General features: G+C 63.1%; 2 protein-coding genes across 4 annotated transcripts; one reads left to right on the plus strand and one right to left on the minus strand.

Annotated features, from left to right (window-relative positions):
• The first annotated feature begins 1,211 nt into the window (after nt 1-1,211).
• Nucleotides 1,212-4,529, plus strand: TAS1R3 (taste 1 receptor member 3). The gene is made up of 6 exons (XM_025428784.3): nt 1,212-1,454; nt 1,564-1,864; nt 1,956-2,738; nt 2,846-3,049; nt 3,212-3,332; nt 3,488-4,529. Exons 1-6 carry the CDS (start codon nt 1,270-1,272, stop codon nt 4,429-4,431), a joined length of 2,538 nt encoding a protein of 845 aa, XP_025284569.1. The 5' UTR covers nt 1,212-1,269; the 3' UTR covers nt 4,432-4,529.
• Nucleotides 4,530-5,350: 821 nt separating this feature from the next.
• On the minus strand, nt 5,351-16,940 carry DVL1 (dishevelled segment polarity protein 1). Of its 3 annotated transcripts, XM_025427551.3 has the most exons (16): nt 16,683-16,940; nt 12,123-12,192; nt 11,878-11,999; nt 11,532-11,635; nt 11,154-11,292; nt 10,367-10,460; nt 10,218-10,287; nt 9,986-10,125; nt 9,833-9,909; nt 9,687-9,754; nt 9,381-9,533; nt 8,590-8,721; nt 8,339-8,506; nt 8,055-8,261; nt 7,203-7,242; nt 6,536-6,675 (listed from the first exon to the last, which is right to left on the minus strand). In XM_025427551.3, exons 1-15 carry the CDS (start codon nt 16,850-16,852, stop codon nt 7,232-7,234), a joined length of 1,725 nt encoding a protein of 574 aa, XP_025283336.1. In that variant the 5' UTR covers nt 16,853-16,940; the 3' UTR covers nt 6,536-6,675; nt 7,203-7,231. The 3 variants fall into 3 exon arrangements, with proteins under 3 accessions (XP_025283335.1, XP_025283333.1, XP_025283336.1); XM_025427550.3 differs by lacking the exon at nt 7,203-7,242 and having other exon boundaries at nt 5,351-6,675; nt 9,456-9,533; XM_025427548.3 differs by lacking the exon at nt 7,203-7,242 and having other exon boundaries at nt 5,351-6,675.
• Between the last annotated feature and the right edge of the window lie 829 nt (nt 16,941-17,769).

Consider the following 17,769-nt stretch of genomic DNA (forward strand, 5'->3'; position numbering starts at 1 on the left):
GTCTCCTGAGTGCGCCACGTGGCACGGTCCCTCCCGATAGGCAGCAAATATCAGATCCCAGAACTCCTCTTATAAACATTGGCCAGACCCCAGCAGGGCTGAGACCACCCAGAGCTCCCACTCCACACCAGGGGCATCAGTAGTGTCTCCTAGTGTCCACATCTGAGCCTCATGTCAGGTCCCCCAGACCCAAGCCTAAAGAGACTGGTCTCTAGGGCACCCAGAGGCTGGGCTGGACCTGCTACCAGCAATTCCATCAGGACTTAGCTGCAAACACCTGGTGCAGACCCAGCGTCAGGGTCCTATTTGGTTACAGCCTCTCCTTGCTCATTTGCATACACTGTCCTGCAGGCCCATGTGCCCTCCATCCCCAGAGGGAGGCATCTGCTGTGTCAAGAGCCCAGGCTCAGAGGCCCCAAAGTTTCTAGCTTCAGACCCTTTTGGTTGCACTGTTCTCAGGCAGGCTGAGAGGCCACAGGTCCCCGACCCTGGGGCCCTCCCCACCCCAGCTACAGGATGGGAACCCAGCTGGCCAGCCGCTGTCCCCCTGGATGGTCTGCCCCCTGAGTCTGCAGGTGAAGCCACCCCTGGACACCACAACCACCACCCCCAACCCCCAGGCTGCTGACAGTTCTCCCAGGGCTGGAAGAAATGTTTCCGTACCTACTCCTCAGGTCACTTGCACCTCCCTCAGGCAGCTGGAGACCCCAGGACCCTCTGGCAGAGAAGTCCTGAGTGTCCTTCCTCCTTTCCAGGAGTGGGGTGGGGCTTGGGCACAGGCATGTAACAAGATGTGGTCAGTGGTCAGTCAGAGCCCGACTGCCCAGGTCACTGTCAATCAGAGAGCCTCGTGGTGGCATCAGGATAAACGAGTCCGGGATCCCTGGGTGGTACAGTGGTTTGGCGCCTGCCTTTGGCCCGGGGCACGATCCTGGAGACCCGGGATCAAATCCCACATCGGGCTCTCGGTGCATGGAGCCTGCTTCTCCCTCTGCCTGTGTCTCTGCCTCTCTCTCTGTGTGACTATCATAAATAAATAAAAATTTTAAAAATGTTTAAAAAAAAAAAAGGATAAACGAGTCCAAGAAGCGCAGACCTGCAAGGCCTAGGAAAGTGAGGGTGTCCCCAGGGGCCCCTGGACATGACTGGTAAGGACAGGTGATAATTTTGCTAAGCAAATCCTCTGCCCTCCCCTGCCCCCACTCATCATATTGGGGGCCCCCACTCGGTTCTCTCATTTGCCGTCCCTGCTGGAAGCTGCCACCTGCCATGGCAGGCCTGATGCTCCTGAGCCTCATGGCTCTCTTGGGCCTTGGAGCAGGCGCCCCATTGTGCTTATCCCGGCAGCTCAGGATGCAAGGGGACTATGTGCTGGGCGGGCTCTTCCCCCTGGGCACAGCTGAGGACACAGGTCTCAGTGACAGGACACAGCCCAATGCCACTGTGTGCACCAGGTAGGGATGCCGGGGCTGGGAAGCAAAGGGTGACGGGGTGGGGGGCTCAGCTCTGGGGTGCTCCCAAGGGAGGACGTGGGGTCAGCCCCCCACAACCCTTGTGGCCCAGGTTCTCGTCCCTCGGCCTGCTCTGGGCGCTGGCCATGAAGATGGCGGTGGAGGAGGTCAACAACAGGTCCACGCTGCTGCCAGGACTGCGCCTGGGCTACGACCTCTTTGACACATGTTCGGAGCCTGTGGTGGCCATGAAGCCCAGCCTCATGTTCATGGCCAAAGCGGGCAGCTGCGACATCGCCGCCTACTGCAACTACACGCAGTACCAGCCCCGTGTGCTGGCAGTCATTGGGCCACACTCATCTGAGCTCGCCCTCATCACCGGCAAGTTCTTCAGCTTCTTCCTCATGCCTCAGGTGTGCGCCCCCTCCTCTCCTGGGTCCCCTGCCCCCACTGGCCCTGCCCACAGGAGCCCCCACATCAGGAGGTGCCTCCCGGCTGCCACAGGTCAGCTACGGGGCCAGCACCGACCGGCTGAGCAACCGGGAGACGTTCCCATCCTTCTTCCGCACGGTGTCCAGCGACCGCGTACAGGCAGTGGCCATGGTGGAGCTGCTGCAGGAGCTTGGCTGGAACTGGGTGGCTGCAGTGGGCAGCGATGACGAGTATGGCCGGCAGGGCCTGAGCCTCTTCTCCAGCCTGGCCAATGCCAGGGGCATCTGTATTGCGCATGAGGGCCTGGTGCCATTGCCGCACACGAGTAGCCTGCGGCTGGGCACTGTCCAGGGCCTACTGCACCAGGTAAACCAGAGCAGCGTGCAGGTGGTGGTGCTTTTCTCTTCCACTCGTGCTGCCCGCACCCTCTTCAGCTACAGCATCCACTGCAGGCTCTCGCCCAAGGTTTGGGTGGCCAGTGAGGCCTGGCTGACCTCGGACCTGGTCATGACGCTGCCTGGCATGGCTGAGGTGGGCACCGTGCTTGGCTTTCTGCAGCAGGGCGCCCCAATACCCGAGTTCCCATCCTATGTGCAGACCTGCCTGGCCCTGGCTGCTGACCCTGCCTTTTGCGCCTCACTGGATGCAGAGCAGCCGGGCCTGGAAGAGCACGTGGTGGGGCCCCGCTGTCCCCAGTGTGACCACGTCACTCTGGAGGCTATGTCTGCAGGGCTGCTGCACCACCAGACCTTCGCGGCCTACGCAGCCGTGTATGGCGTGGCCCAGGCCCTCCACAACACACTGCTCTGCAATGCCTCAGGCTGCCCCCCACGGGAGCCAGTGCGGCCCTGGCAGGTAAGGCCAGGAGGCCCCGCACTTCTGAGGAGCAGTGTCAGTGGGGAGTCTGGGCCGGGGACAGCTACTGGCCTGGCCCCACCCACCTGCTCCAATCTGCCTACCAGCTCCTAGAAAACATGTACAACTTGACCTTCCGTGTGCGCGGCTTAGCACTGCAGTTCGATGCCAGGGGGAACGTGAATATGGATTATGACCTGAAACTGTGGGTGTGGCGGGACCTGAAGCCCGAGTTGCGCACCGTAGGTGCCTTCAACGGCCGCCTGAAGGTCTGGCACTCCCAGATGTCCTGGCACACACCTGGGAACCAGGTGAGCACCAGGTGGCACGGCCCTAACTGCACAGCAGCTTTCCCTTCAGCCCCATACGAGCTCTGGCTCTGCTGGGGGGGGGGGTGAGGTGGGGGAGCACCCCAAAGACTGGGCGGGCGCACTCAGCACAGCACAGCCTGAGCCCCAAGGCCTTTGTGGCAGCGGCCCGTGTCCCAGTGCTCCCGGCAGTGCGGGGAGGGCCAGGTGCGCCGTGTGAAGGGCTTCCACTCCTGCTGCTATGACTGCGTGGACTGCAAGGCGGGCACCTATCAGCGCAGCCCAGGTGAGCACCTCTCCAAGGCCCATACACACGGGACAGGTGGGGGCAGGGACCCCCAGGTCTCATGTCCTGACTCAAAGGCCAACTTTGAGGCCAGAGCAAGTGGGTGGGAGCCTGAACTCTCCCCCAAGTGCCCCATCTTTCCTCCCACATGACAGATGACCTCCTCTGCACCCAGTGTGACCAGAACCAGTGGTCCCCAGACCGGAGCACACGCTGCTTCCCCCGCAGGCTCACTTTCCTGGCATGGGGGCAGCCGGCTGTGCTGGTGCTGCTTATACTGCTGGCTCTGGCGCTGGGCCTGGTGCTGGTGGCCCTGGGGCTCTTTATTAGGCACCGGGACAGCCCACTGGTTCAGGCCTCAGGGGGGCCACGGGCCTGCTTTGGCTTGGCCTGCCTGGGCCTTGTCTGCCTCAGTGTCCTTCTGTTCCCTGGCCAGCCGGGCCCTGCCAGCTGCCTGGCCCAGCAGCCACTGCTTCACCTTCCACTCACTGGCTGTCTGAGCACACTTTTCCTGCAAGCGGCCCAGATATTTGTGGGTTCAGAGCTGCCATCAAGCTGGGCAGATCAGCTGCGTAGGTGCCTGCAGGGGCCCTGGGCCTGGTTGCTGGTGCTGCTTGCTTTGCTGGCGGAAGCGGCATTATGTGCCTGGTACCTGGTGGCCTTTCCACCAGAGGTGGTGACAGACTGGTGGGTGCTACCCACGCAGGTGCTGGTGCACTGCCGAGTGCGCTCCTGGATCAGCTTTGGCCTAGTGCATGCCATCAATGCCATGCTGGCCTTCCTCTGCTTCCTGGGCACGTTCTTGGTGCAGAGCCGGCCAGGCCGCTACAATGGCGCCCGGGGTCTCACTTTTGCCATGCTGGCCTACTTCATCACCTGGATCTCCTTTGTCCCTCTCTTTGCCAATGTGCATGTGGCCTACCAGCCCACTGTGCAGATGGCCGCCATCCTCCTCTGTGCCCTGGGCATCCTGGCCACCTTCCACCTGCCCAAGTGCTACCTGCTGCTGCAGCAGCTGGAGCTCAACAACCCGGAGTTCTTCCTAGGAGATGATGCCAGAGGACAGGGCAGCAGTGGTAGTGGGGGGAAGGAGACTTAGGGCAAAAACAAGTGACCCCTGACCCAGTGACCCCAGACCTAGCTGAGATACCCACAAATCACATTTCTATGAAGCAACCACCAACCTGGACCCCAGCTGCTGAGACCACCCCTTTCTAGATCCTAACTGTAGGCTAACTAGCTGACCTTGATGGAACAGTGACCGTTAGGCCTGTAGCATCCATGAAGGGCTTCAGCACCCACCTGAGGCCCCAGAAAAGCTTTGTCCCTGTCCTAGCCAAGGCCTGGCCAAGGCCTACCCATGTGATCCAGCCCTACTGAACAAAAGGTCCACGAAAAGGATCCTTGAGGCTCCTGGCGTTCATGCCAAGAGCTCAAGACACCTACCAGCCAGGTCACTTAAAGGCCAAACTGGGCATTACTTGCCTGGCCAGGCCCAGCCTGGAGCCTCCAGCCAGCACCCCCTCCAAGCATCACAGGGATGGGAGATTGGTAAGAGGGCTGGAGATGTCGTGACCCCTCTGCAGGGGTCTATGACTGACCACAGGACCAGATGGGGCAGGAATGGTGAGCAGGGAAGAGGGCTAGTGGGAGGGTACATACCCAACCTCCTTCTCTCTGTGGCCCAGGCCAAGCAGGGAAAATGGGGTTCGATGGCCACCAGCACCGTGGACAGAGCCCAGTGGGTGGGGGGGTGGGGGTCAGCACCAAGGCCAGCACCCACTGCCAAGACCCCTGGAGCCTGGAGCCAGCACCACGGACAGAAGAGCAGCTACCAGGACCCTACTGGCACCCAGCATCGGGCACAGAGCCCTGTCGCTGACCAGGGACCCAGAGGACAACACTGGGCCAGTCCTGGATCAGCTCTCAGCCAGGCCCTGGGGAGGTGGGACAAGCCCTCACACCCCAGCCTTCTAAGGTACCCCAGCAGAAAAGAAGGGACACAGGCCACACGTTAGTCCCATAAAATTAAATGCTTTTTAGTCTTTAAAATAACATTTACACAGAAGCAGCTCTATTAACTATCTGGATGGACACTCCGACTCGATACAGTATCTACAGCGCAGATGTGTGCAGGCCAGAAACGCCAGGAAGGAAGCGGCGTGAGTGGGTGGGCAGTCACTCGAGGACAGCAAGGAAGGGTGGGCTGGCTACCCCTCTTCCCCAGACCCAGCCTCTACGGCAGCTGTGGGCATCTGTGCCCCCTTACCCCTCAGGGTCACATCCCCACCACCGCCAGCTGAAACACGGCCCCCTCCCATCTCCCCTCACCCCCCCCCCCCCACTGTCAGACAGGACCTGTGTCCCTGCATTCAGTCTGAAGCCTGGTGGGCGCAGGAGCAGCTGACCTGGCCACCACCTCCCCTAGAGCACACAGGCCAGGCAATAAATAAATAAATTAGATCCCTACCCTGGACATCCACAGAAGGGCCTGGGGGTTCTGATTCCACCTTGACAAGGGCCAACCCAGCCCAGGAAAGAGTGGTGGGGCCTGTGATGGGCAAAGAGGGGGCCCAGGCCCAGCAGCCACTTCCCAGCATAGTCTGGGGCCCTGCACACAGCTCTGTAGGCAAGTGGGGGTCCCTGAGGCACACCCCAAGGGCACAGGGTCTGCATGGACACAAGCTGCTCCAAATGGGAATGGACGGACTGCCAAATTCAGATCATGGTGGTCTGGGGTGCCCTCAGCCCCTCGCCCAGCCTTCTCCCACTCTGCCAGGCCTGGGCCCCATGACCTGGCCTCTTGTGTGCATGAAAGCACAGGCTGGCTTGACCCAAGACAGCCACCAATAAGGCAAGCCCACATAAGCTCCAGAGGCTGTGCCCTCCTGCAGGAGTGGGCAGGACCACCGGCTCCCCCTCCAAGGGCCAAGCTGAAGGCACTCTCTCCTCAGTCACATGATGTCAACAAAGAATTCACAGGGGTTTCCCATAGCCTTCTGGAAGGACTGGCGGCTGCCTGTCAGCTCTGGGGGAACAGCCGCCAGCTCCCGGACAGGTGGCCCCCCAGGTGGCCCCACCACCACCGAGTATGCCTTTGTTAAGGGATACAGTGGAGGGAGCCCCGGGGCAGCAGCCGAGGCCTGGCTGTGAGGGCTGCTGCCCCGGCTGAGCTGACTAGCCGGACGCTCCCGCCAGCTGCTGCCACCGACCCCACTTGGTGCCGTGTGGTCCGACTCGCTGCCACTGCCCCCGGCTCCAGCCGCCCGGCGCTCCTTCTCACGGCCCAGTGCCCGCCGGCTGCTCCCGCCAGCACTCCGGGCAGACCCGCTGCTTTTGCTTCCTGGAGTCAAGAATGGGGGAGAGGAATGAGATGGTCAGCATCAGGCCAGGCCACTTCCAGGATGACCAGCCGCTGCCAGGGCAACCGGGTCAGAACCTGGTGGTCTCAAGCAGGGTGGGAGTGGGAAGGGGGCAGCCATGCAGACATGAGAGCAGGGCTGGCCCCACTCAGAGAAGCAAGAGCAGCTGCAGCAGGCTGGAGGGGGGGACGGGTGGGGAGAGGCAGGGTGAGTTGTGGCAGGCAGGCAGGGACACTCTGGGGCCAGCTCAGTGTCCCCTGTCTCACCCAATGCCTGATCTTGCAGCTGAGAACCTGAGACCCGAGTGAGGCCCTGTGTGCCCGGTGTTCCCATCGGCCATCCTGGGCACCCGACCCCGCCCCAAGACCCACCTTCTGTCCAGCCCCAAGGCCCTGGCCAGCTACTCAGCTCAGCCCCTGTCCTGGGCTCCCAGGAAGAGTGGGGAGCCTGAGAAGGCCAGCTGGCCGGGAACATGCCGAGAGAGACGCCGGGCACGACCCTGGCTTACCGGCCCGGAGGGTCCACTCCGCTAGTCCTTCAGTCTAAGGCTTGCTCAGCACAAAGCAAGGGATAGCACAAGTTACACAGCAGGCCCGGCCCGGATGCCCATTCCCGCCTACTGAGCATGCCACCACCGGCTGTGCCTGTCTGAGGCCCACAGGCACCCAACGGCAGCTTCCCCTTTGGCATCACTGCCCTCTGACCTGCTCTCCTCTCCCTCCCACTCCTGTTGGGGTCTGCTGGGCTGGCTGCCTGACCTCTCCCCTGCTCTCAGGGACACCTCTCAACATCCCTCGTTGGCTCCTGGGGATTCACAGTTATTTGGGGACCGTCCACCTCCGGCTCCTGGCCGAGGTGCAGGTGCTGAGGATACATATCTGTCCTCTACTGTGTCCTGGGACCTCTCTCCATCCCTCCCCAAGCCATCTCCTGGCCGTTAGCTTCTGCTGCATCTGGAATCCCCCCACTTACACATGCGCACACATGCACACATACAGAGACACGCACACACAAGGAAACACGCACACACAGACATGCACACATGCATGCACACAAACACGCACACACACATGCACACCACACACAACCACAGAGATGCATACATACACAAACACAGGCACACACACAACTGTGCACACACACACACGCACATACATGCACACACAGAGAAGCACGCACATGACTACCAAAGTCTGCAGGGTTCTCCCCATCCCCCTCAACCACTCACCCCTTCCAGAAGGAGCTCAACCAGGGCCTCAACACAGAGCAGGCAGGAGTGCACAGGGCAGAGAGGGTGGGCACACAGGGCAGAGCCAGGCGGCAGGGACAGAGGGGAGCTGGGCACCGAGCAGGCTCTCACCTTCACTCTGCTGACTCCCAGCACTGCCGCTGCCGTAGCTGAAGCCAGGGTCCTGGTAGGCGGGTGGGAAGCAGGGCGGGGGGCCCGGGTACTGGTAGGGGTAGCCCTGACCCAGGGGCCAGGGAGCGGCCGGATGGGGCAGTGGGGCCAGAGTGTCCTGATCCGAAGCCCCACTGGAGCCGCTGTTCAGGTTCAGGGCTGCGAGATCTGGCAGGAGGGGAAGGTGGGTGAGGGCAGGGTGGGCAGGCCCTCTGGGGAGCCCCACCCTGCAGCCCCCCACTCACTGCTGCACAGGTCCCCAAAGACGTAGTAGCACTGCTCCGAGAAGGTGATCTTGTTCACTGTGTGCCGCAGGAAGCCGCGCTTCAGCATGCTGCTGGCATACTTGCGGGCCTCACGCCTTTCCTTGAAGCCTTCCACATGTGTATACAGCCAGTCCACCACGTCCGCCCCTGGCCCGCAGCACACGTCAGGGCGCAGAGCCTGGGGGGCTGGACCCTGCCCGCCCAGAGCCAGCCCGGCAGGGACTTCTCACCAATGACGGCATTGGCAATGGTGATCTTGAGCCACATGCGATCACGGATCTCCAGGCCCGAGTCCGGCAGTTGCATGACGCGCACTACAGCACCCATGTCGCTCTTCACCGTCAGAGGCGCCTCCTCCAGTTCTGCAAGGCATGGCCCCCTACTCAGCCCTGAGCAGCCCCAGGCAGGGAGAGGGCTTGGGACAGGCCGCAGGTCCCTTGGCTGCAGCCCACCTTAGAGCCTAGACTCTGTGTAGGGTCTGTGGTCACAGAGCCTAGACCTTGAGGCTATCCAGTGACTGTGGGGCCTGATCCCACCACAGGAAGGACCCTCGCAGGGGCAGGGCAGGGAGACTGGATCTTTGTTCCCTCCCCCAGCAGATGCTGCATCAAGATCCTGGGCCCAAGCCCAGCGGCCACCCCCACTGCACGGACCAGAGCCCCTCCCTCTGCCCCTCCGCCAGCTCAGGATCGTTAGTCATGTTAGCTGCAGGAAAGCCAGGTGGGGGTCACATGCATGCACTGCCTCTGCTCTCTGGGAGGGAGGGACCACAGGGGTGGCCTGACCCCTCTGGGCATCTTCCAATTCCACCACCCAGACAGCTAATGGCAAGGAGGGCGGGTGTGCAGGCACACATGTGGGTCGGTGCTGGGTCAGACACACCCGCGTCAGCAGCGTCCATCCACGTGTGTGCCCTGGCGGTACGGCAGGACAGCCCTCGGGTGTGACTGCCAGGTGGGCACATCGGCCGGGTCCCTCGCCCACACGCCTCAGTTCCCTGCTCTCCTGAGCCGCCACTTACGTGGAGCGCCGGGCACAGAGCTGGTTAGTGAGGAGGAGCTGGTGCGCGTGACAGCGCTGGAGCAGGGGCTCGTACCGTAGCGGGGCAGGGCTCCCGTCAGTGCCGCCGTGTGGGACAGCCAGGCAGCAGGGTCGATGGGCCGCACCGGGTCAGCTGAGTGGCCACCGTGTGGTAATGGATGGATGGACAAACAGACGAGCAGATGGGAGCACACACGACAGAGCACGGGGGTCACAGAGGAAAGGACCTTCAGGCCGGGCCAGCGCCCTTATCCCCCCTCCCCTACAGCCGTGAGGGGTCACTCACCCCTCGGGATGGTGAAGTAGCTCCGGGGGGTCGGGTCCCAGCATTTGGCCACTGTGAGGCTGATGGGCCTGTGGGGTGTAGCAGGTCACACAGGCAAGGCCCTGCATGGGCCCCCCAACATGTCTCCCACCTGCCCTGTGTCTCACCCCGTCTGTGACACAATCTCCCGCAGCACCCGCACCGCGTCGTCATTGCTCATGTTCTCGAAGTTGATGTCATTCACCTGGGCAGGGAGGGGTTCAGTGAGGTGGAGTTGGGGGCCGACTCCAGCCCCCCAGCACCTCCCTGCGGCCCTGCACCTGCAGCAACATGTCGCCTGGCTCGATGCGCCCATCGGCTGCCACAGCACCGCCCTTCATGATGGAGCCGATGTAGATGCCACCATCACCCCGCTCGTTGCTCTGACCCACAATGCTGATGCCCAGGAAGTGGTGCCTCTCTGCAGGGGCAAGGGGCGAGCCGGCGCCTGCTGAGTGGGGCCACCTCGCCCAGGGAGTCCGCAGCCCGCGGGGGACCCTCCTGAGGCCTCACCCATGTTAAGAGTGACGGTGATTATGTTCAGGGACATGGTGGAGTCCGTGATGCTGCTGAAGGAAGAGGCCTGTGGACAGAGATCAGTGAGGGGATTGGACAGGGGCTTCAGAAGAGCAGACCCCACCCAGCACCCAGCTACCACCTACACGGTCCGCTTGCCGCAGGCGCTGCTTCCGCCGCCGGCGTTTGTGCTTCCGGATGAGCCGGGAGGAAGTGCTCTGCTCCGTGGAGCTGCTCAGTCTGGGAAGGGGCATGAAGGTCAGGGACCAGGCCAGAGGCTGCAGGGCTGCAGCGGGGTGGACAGAACAGGGCCCCCCCACCACACACACAAGACAGGGGATGCACACAATGGGCGACAGGCCAGCTCTGCACTAGCCAGGTGGATTGCGGAAAACACAGGGCTGATCAGAAGGTTCAGCTCCTGGTTGTACACACTCTCTACACACATGACACATACAAACCCCATACCTACATGGAGAGCTACTCAGGGAAGATAGACACAGACATTGAACCAGCCAGCATGTGCGTGTACATACACCTGCAACACACCTGCTCATGCACATGCCCACTCATATATACATGCCCTGGGAATCACATACATCCATGGTCACATACACCTATACACACCTGCATCCCCACACATGTACACACATATCTGTACATGCCTACACACCCACACATGACGTGCCTGTGCATACACACCTGTTCACACATACACCCATGCACATGTGCCCACGCTAGTCTGTGTGCATGCACAGACACCCTTATGTGTGCACATTGGTCACACACCTACCTGTGTGCCTGCTTGTGCATACCTGTTGCACACTTGCACAGACTTGCCCCCAGACACCACGCACATGCATACATACCCCATAACACACCTGTGCACACACATTTGTGTGCATACACATCTGCGTGCACACACACACTCACCGGCTTGTGTTGTCATCCTCGTCTGAGTCAATGAAGCTACTGGACTCAAGTTCACTGCTTAGCACGGTGGACGCACTGTCAGGGGGTAGCCCCAGGTCTCGCCGTCGGTCCCCCCTTGGGTGCCCGTTGGTCCGGGCAGCTGAGGGGACAGAAGAAGGGGAGCTGGTTATGGGGGTCCCCTGTGTGGCCTCAAGTATCAACTGCCCTGGGAGCCAGCCAGGTGACTGTGGGCTGCTGAGAGGGTCACTGGGGTGCTGGGCAGATAGATCTAGGGCCTCTACTCTGGGACCCCATCAGCTAGGGGGCAGTAACTGTGGATAGGCACAGTCATGGGGTCACCATAGGGGCCCAGGCATGTCTGAGGTACAGCCTTGTTACCCTCTTCGCGGTTCCGACGTCGGGCTCGCTCCCGCCGGTGGCTGACCATTGACTCCGTGCCGGTCTCATTGTCCATCCCATCACGGCTGCTGGCAACATTGGGGCTGTGCCCACAAGAGGGGGTGGGCTGGGGCGGGCTGGGCCACCACGCTGTGGACACTCTCCCGGCTCCTTGCCTCATCTCCCACCCACTCACCTGCCTAGAGGGTGCCTCTCTGCCTGCCCCTCCTCCACTGACCAGTTTCTACTGACCATGAGTCCCTGGTCAGCTGCCCCCCTCAACAGGCCTGGTAGGCAGCAGGCCCCTCAGAACCACCAGGCTCAGCCCCCAACCCACAGTCCTTACTGGAAAGAGGGGGGCCGGGAGTCCCCGATGCCGCCCGTTCTCTCAAGAGGTGGGGGCAGATCTGTGTGACCATCAGTGCTCTGAGATCCTGCATCTGAGTGTGCGCCCTCGGCCAGAACCAGCTATGGAGGAAAGCAGTGGCTCAGGGACACCTGCCAGCCTGCAGGCTCCCCAGCCCCACAGGTTCAGCCCACTCCAGCCCCCACCCTAGCCAAGCATCCTCTGCCAACATCCCATGGACTCACCCAGGAGACCACACGGCCATTGAAGCAGGGCAGCTTGGCATTGTCATCAGAGATCTCCTCCTTCACCACCCTGTGGGAAGACACTGCCATGAGACCCCTGGTACCAAGGCTGCTCCCCACAGCAGGCTCTGGAGGGAGAACCTCCCCACGCTCTTGTCCAGGGTCCACGCCAGCCCAGGGTGTCCAGCCACATGCTCAGATATCACTCCGTGTGGATGCCCCAGCCTGATGCATTCCCTTCCTGGGCACCCTTGTCATCCTTCTGGGGACCCCTCCCAGGGCCCAGGCCAGAGGGAAGTCCAAACTCCCAACTCTCCAGCAGCAGAAGGTCATCTCCTGGAATACCCTGTGCCAGTATCTACCTTGCTTTGTGTCTGTGTGCCCCATGGAGTACAGATCCATGAAAACAGGGTTCTGACTGGAGCACCCCCTCCACCTCCCACCCCCCAAATCTGGCCCCAACCCAGAACAGGGCCTGGTTCACAGCAGGCCTTGATACAGATGTGAGGATGATCAGACCGCATGAACACAGGCACACAGACCCGAACGTGCACCCTGAGGGGAGGCCTCTGCCCTCCTGGCCCGTCCACCTGGCTGCGAAGATAGAAGCAGACCCCACCCTCTGTAACAGCCCAACTCAAGGCCTGAAAGGACAGCCAGGCACAGGGCTACTGGGTGATGTGAGAATTCTCAGCCCCAGAGGCCAGCAAGCTCCAGCAGCCATACTGCCCAGCAGCCAGCCCCTGGCCTATGTCTTGATGCTGCCCCCAGTCAGGTGGGTTCGGGGGTAGGGAGGGTTCCCAGGCAGAACACAGAGAGCCAAAGCAATGCTAGCTAAGCAGGAAGGAAGCCACTGATGCCACGGCCAGACACAGGTGGGGGATGGGTCAGGTGTCAGATTCAAAGGGCCCAGGAAAGCAGCAGCCAGCAGGGTACACTGGGGGCAGCTGGGAAGGGCAGGCTGCCTAGTTATGGCCCAGATGCACCCCACACCGTGGCCTTCTTGAGGCTTAGGGATCAGGGCAGGCAGGGCCAGGCCCACAGCAGGAGCACCCCGATGCCCTACCTCCTGGAGCCCAGCCCTGCCCAACACAGCGGGATTTCCACACCCGGGACTGGGGCCCAGTGGAAAAACAGGAGCCAGGAGAACAGGCAGGAAGCAGCCTTGTGACCCGTTGAGCCTGGATGCCTTGACTCTGCTAGTCCTGGGCAGCAACAGGGGCAGGAGGCCTCCACAGATCTGGCACCCCACACTCCCCAAGGGAGCAAGGCCCAGGTCCATCACCCACCACCCAGGCCTCAGAAGACAGAAGAGACCAGGCCAGCCAGGGCAGGAGGGGGCAGCCTGCCAGAGTCCCACAGCAGCCCCTCAGACCCCTCCGCTCCCATGCCAGCCACATGTAACAATGAGGTGGACACCCCACAGGAAGAGAAGACCTCACATCTGCCACCCCAACTTATGCATGCACCACAGCCCTACAGAACTGAGCTTCCAGGGGATGCTAGGCCCCCGGCCAGGACTCAGCTGAGGTCACATAAGAAGCTGTCACCACAGGAAGACCTGAGGTGGCCTAGGGCCACCAAAAGCTCTGCCAGCCACAGCCAACATAGAGCCCTGAAGCCAGCCTCCCCTCCGCCCTCCCCCCCCCGGGTCCCATGGGTCCCAGCAGGCTGAGAGAAAGGTCCCTGAGTGAAAGCAGCAACAGAGAAACTCGGGAGGGACCTAACTCCTGTCTCACAGCCCAGGAGGCCCAGCCTCCTCTGCCATTCCCAAGCCCCCGCCCTTCCTGACTCACCCCCAGGCAGGCAGATGAGCTCCCCAGCCCCCACACCACTGGGCCTGCCTGGCTTTTTCAGGGGCCAACTGCCCACCTGACCAGGGCTTCCAGATGACCCAGCACCCAGGGCTGCCCGACCCTCTGTGCCCCCTACCCCTGCACAAATGAGCCCGAGGCCCAGAGTCCCTGCCTCTGGCCCCCCAACCTGAGAAACCCAAGTCCCCCAACCCAGCACTACAGAACATCCTGCTTTCCACCTGAGGCCTGAAGCCCGGGGGGGGGGGGCACCACAGCCCCCCCCGACACAGGTCAGCCAAGAGAGTGGGGCGGGGGGGGGGGGTGCCAGAGCAAGGGTGCAGGTGCTTTCCTCAGGATGCATGATGCCACCCACCACTGGCCAGCATAACCTCCAGGAGCTCCAGACAGAGTCGGGCAGGGGAGGCCTCAGTGGAGCCTGGGGGAATGCCTCCAAACAATTTAGGGGCTCCCTCCTGGGAGGGAGGGTGGAAAAGCAGGCCTCAGAAGCAGTCTCCACCAGCCTTTAGGGGTGGCCACCCAGGGGCACCCCCACTGGTATCAAGCCCCCAACCTCAGAATTCCTGGCAAGATCCTGGTTAGCCTCAAACTTGTGGCTGTTGGGCCCCGCCCGCCGCCCCCGCAGACTCGCCCTGGCAAGGAATCTGCTCAGAGCAGGGCCCTTGGAGCCAAGCACAGCCACAGGAGGACCCCCAGGGCTCCCAGAGGCCACAGCAGGCCACAGCCAACCCTTGCCCATGGGTCCCAGAAGCACAGGGTCCCCCCACTAGACCTTCCCACCACAGAGCAGGAAGATGGCTTGTACATGACATGGGGGACCTCAAAGAGCACCCCCTCATGCCCCCACAAGGCAGGGATCCTCAGCTCCTACCGTGCCTTCGCTTGTCCATTCCCCATGACCCCTACCTCCTGACCCTAGAGCTCCCCCAGGCTCAAGCTCTGCAGGCTACAGGGCAAGGGAGTCCCAGTCCTCTACACCTTGCCAGAAGCTCCAAAGGTGCCTGTCTGGACTCTCCCGACACCACTGGGGGCACTGACACCAGATAGACCAGCTGCAGCAGGCAGAGTGGGCATTCACCCAGGCAGGCGGGGTCAGGCCCAGCCCCCACCGCCTGCCCTGCAGTCTTCACACCGCCCACAGGCAGGTGGCTTCAGAGACCAGAACTCTTGGCCCAGAGATAGAGAGACCAGGGCCACTGCCAGGGAAATCAGCTAAGTGCCAAGTCTAGCCAGGCCTGGAATCAGCAAGGCAGCCCTAGTAGCAGGGGGACTCCAACCTCTGCCTCACAGTCTAAACACTGGGGTCAGACTCCTCCCTGTACCACTGCCTTCCAAAGCCAGAGTGTGGGACAGCTCTGGGCCAGCCTACCATAGGCCCGGCTTTGCTGTGACCTGCGTGGAGAAAGTGGGAGGTAGGCACAGAACCTTCCCTCCAACTTGGCCAAAAACAGGAGTGGGACCCAACCCAGAGCAGGTGACCGTGGCCATACCTCAGACTCCCCTCTTTCCTTGCTAGATGGCCAACTATAGCCAGGCACAGAGGCTTGGGTAACTCAAGGTCCAGCCCACAGCAGGACAGTAGGGGCAGGGGGCCCAGGCACATTAGGGTGTTCCTCACAGCCCCTGATCTGAGCCCCCTCTCATGGTGGGGCCACTGCCCCAGCCCATCCAGGATTGCCAAGAACATGCTCTTCCTCTCTGCCTCTCTGCAGCGATGGTGGTGAGCAAGAGAGTCATATTGTCCCAACTTCCCTCAGTTCCCTGAGAGCTGTAGAATGGCCCCAGCTTGACCTGACCTGGGGCTGCCTAGGGTCCATGCAAACCAGAGAATCCAGGAAATGGCCTCAATGTCAAAGTCCCGAGACACAGTCACACACAAGGACACAGGCTGCCTGAGGGCGGCCAGGCACACCTGCTCAGCCCACACGAGGCCTCTGAGTACCCCGCCCCCAGCACTGCTGAGCTGGGGATTCAAGTTACCCCTGGCAGTGCTTGGTCAGGCCTCAGACAGACAGCCTCCTCCTCACAGTGCCAGAGTCCCAGCCCAGTGCAAGTGGGAAGTCCCCTCAGCCACGACAGCCACCACTGAGGCTGGACGTGGGGACACTGACCCAGAGGCTGCCCAGAGTCAGCAGATGGCCCAGGCTGCTCCTTGGAACCCAAGTACTGGACAGCACCCCTTAGGTGGGGGCGGGGGAGGGACGACCTGTGGTCCCCAGTGATCCTTGATCTCTGCCCTAACCCTCAGGACCCTGGAGGAGGGGTTCAGAGACAGGCTGTCTTGAGCCTCTGGAAACTTCTGTGCTGGTGGTAGATCACCTCATTCCCCCCAAGCTAACTACTGTGGACCAGGGGGCAGTGCTAGGACCCTCCCCTTACACCCTTCGGACCCCCGGCCCTAGGAATCACAAGCCCTCCACAGGAGGAGGCAGTGGCATCCCGAGTCTGACAGGTGCCAAGGTGGGACCTCAGCTCACCCTGGGCCACTGAGCCACACAGGCCCAGGCCCAGAGTGGGCGCAGAGACGAGGGCCGTGCCTCCCCACTGTCCTGGTTCTTAGGCTCCCGGGCGGCAGCCAGGGCCCCGCGCCCTGACCCCCGCGCGTCCCCAGCTCAGGCAACAGCTCAGGACACAGCCAGGTGGGGCGCACGGCACCCCGGGAGACCGAGGCACCGCCGAGCCCGGGCCGGGCACGGACAGGTGCGGACACCCGCGCTCGCGCACAGGCCCCCCGCGGCCCACTGACCCGAAGTCCTGGTCCATGGACTTGAAGAAGAATTTGTAAGCGTGCACCGGCCGGTTGCTGAGCACATTCTTGAAGTCGGCCAGCGTGACGCGCTCCGGCGCCACGGGCAGCTTGACCAGGTACGGCGTCTCCTCCTCATCCATGTGATAGATGATCTTGGTCTCCGCCATGGCGCGGCAGCGGCGCGGGGCCCACCTCCCGGCCCGGCCCGGGGCTCGGACGCCGGCGCTTCCCCGCTGCCGGCCTGCGCCCCGCCCGCCCGCCCGCCGCCAGCCGCCGCCGCTCCCGGCCCGGCCGCTCCCAGGCCCCCGGCGCCCCGCCCGGCCGCCCCGGCCCCGGCCCCGCCCGCCCCGCCGGCCCTGGCTCTGCTCGCGCCCCGGCTACTGCCCCGCGGCCCGCGGCCGCCCATCCGCCCCGGCCTGGAGACGCAGGCAGGGAGGGCGTGAGGCCGGGCCGCGTCCCTGTGCCCCGCCGCCGCCGCCCCCTCGGGCCGCGCAGTTAAAGGGACCGCCGGCCCCAGGCTCAGCGCGCCCGCCGGGGGGCGCCCGAGAGCGGGCGGGGCCTGACGTCACCGGGCGGCCCGCGGCGCGGCGCGGGGCGGAGCGGCGCAGGCGCGGAAGGGCCGGAGGGCGGGGCGCGCGTGGGGGTGGGGGCGCGCGTGGGGGTGGGGGCCCGCGGAGTCCGCGCCAGCGCACAGCCCTTTCCGCCGTACCCTGTCGCGATCGCGATCCTCCTCTCGGGCCGGGGGTCCACGGCCCGGCTGGCGACAGGGCGCCCACTGTGTGCTCGGGCCGCAGCCCCCGCTGGGCCTAGGGTCTCGGCCGGCCGGACAGGGGCTCGTCCCTCGGGGGGGGGCCCAGACAACGCCAGGTTTCCCGCGGGGACCCGCAGGGTTGACCGCAGAACCCAGACCTCCGCCCCTTTGGGAGGGGCGCGGAAAGTCGGGGGACGCCCTGGTCGCATCGGAGGGCAGCAGGGGCCAGCTCGGGAGGTTAGGGTACTTAGGGCCTGGCGAGGGGGCTGGAGACAACTCGGTCTCTGCGCTCAGGCGCCCACTGCGGGTCCCACGGAGGCTCCGAGGAACACG

The sequence above is a fragment of the Canis lupus genome, chromosome 5, assembly GCF_003254725.2.
Source record: "Canis lupus dingo isolate Sandy chromosome 5, ASM325472v2, whole genome shotgun sequence".
NCBI lineage: Eukaryota > Metazoa > Chordata > Mammalia > Carnivora > Canidae > Canis > Canis lupus.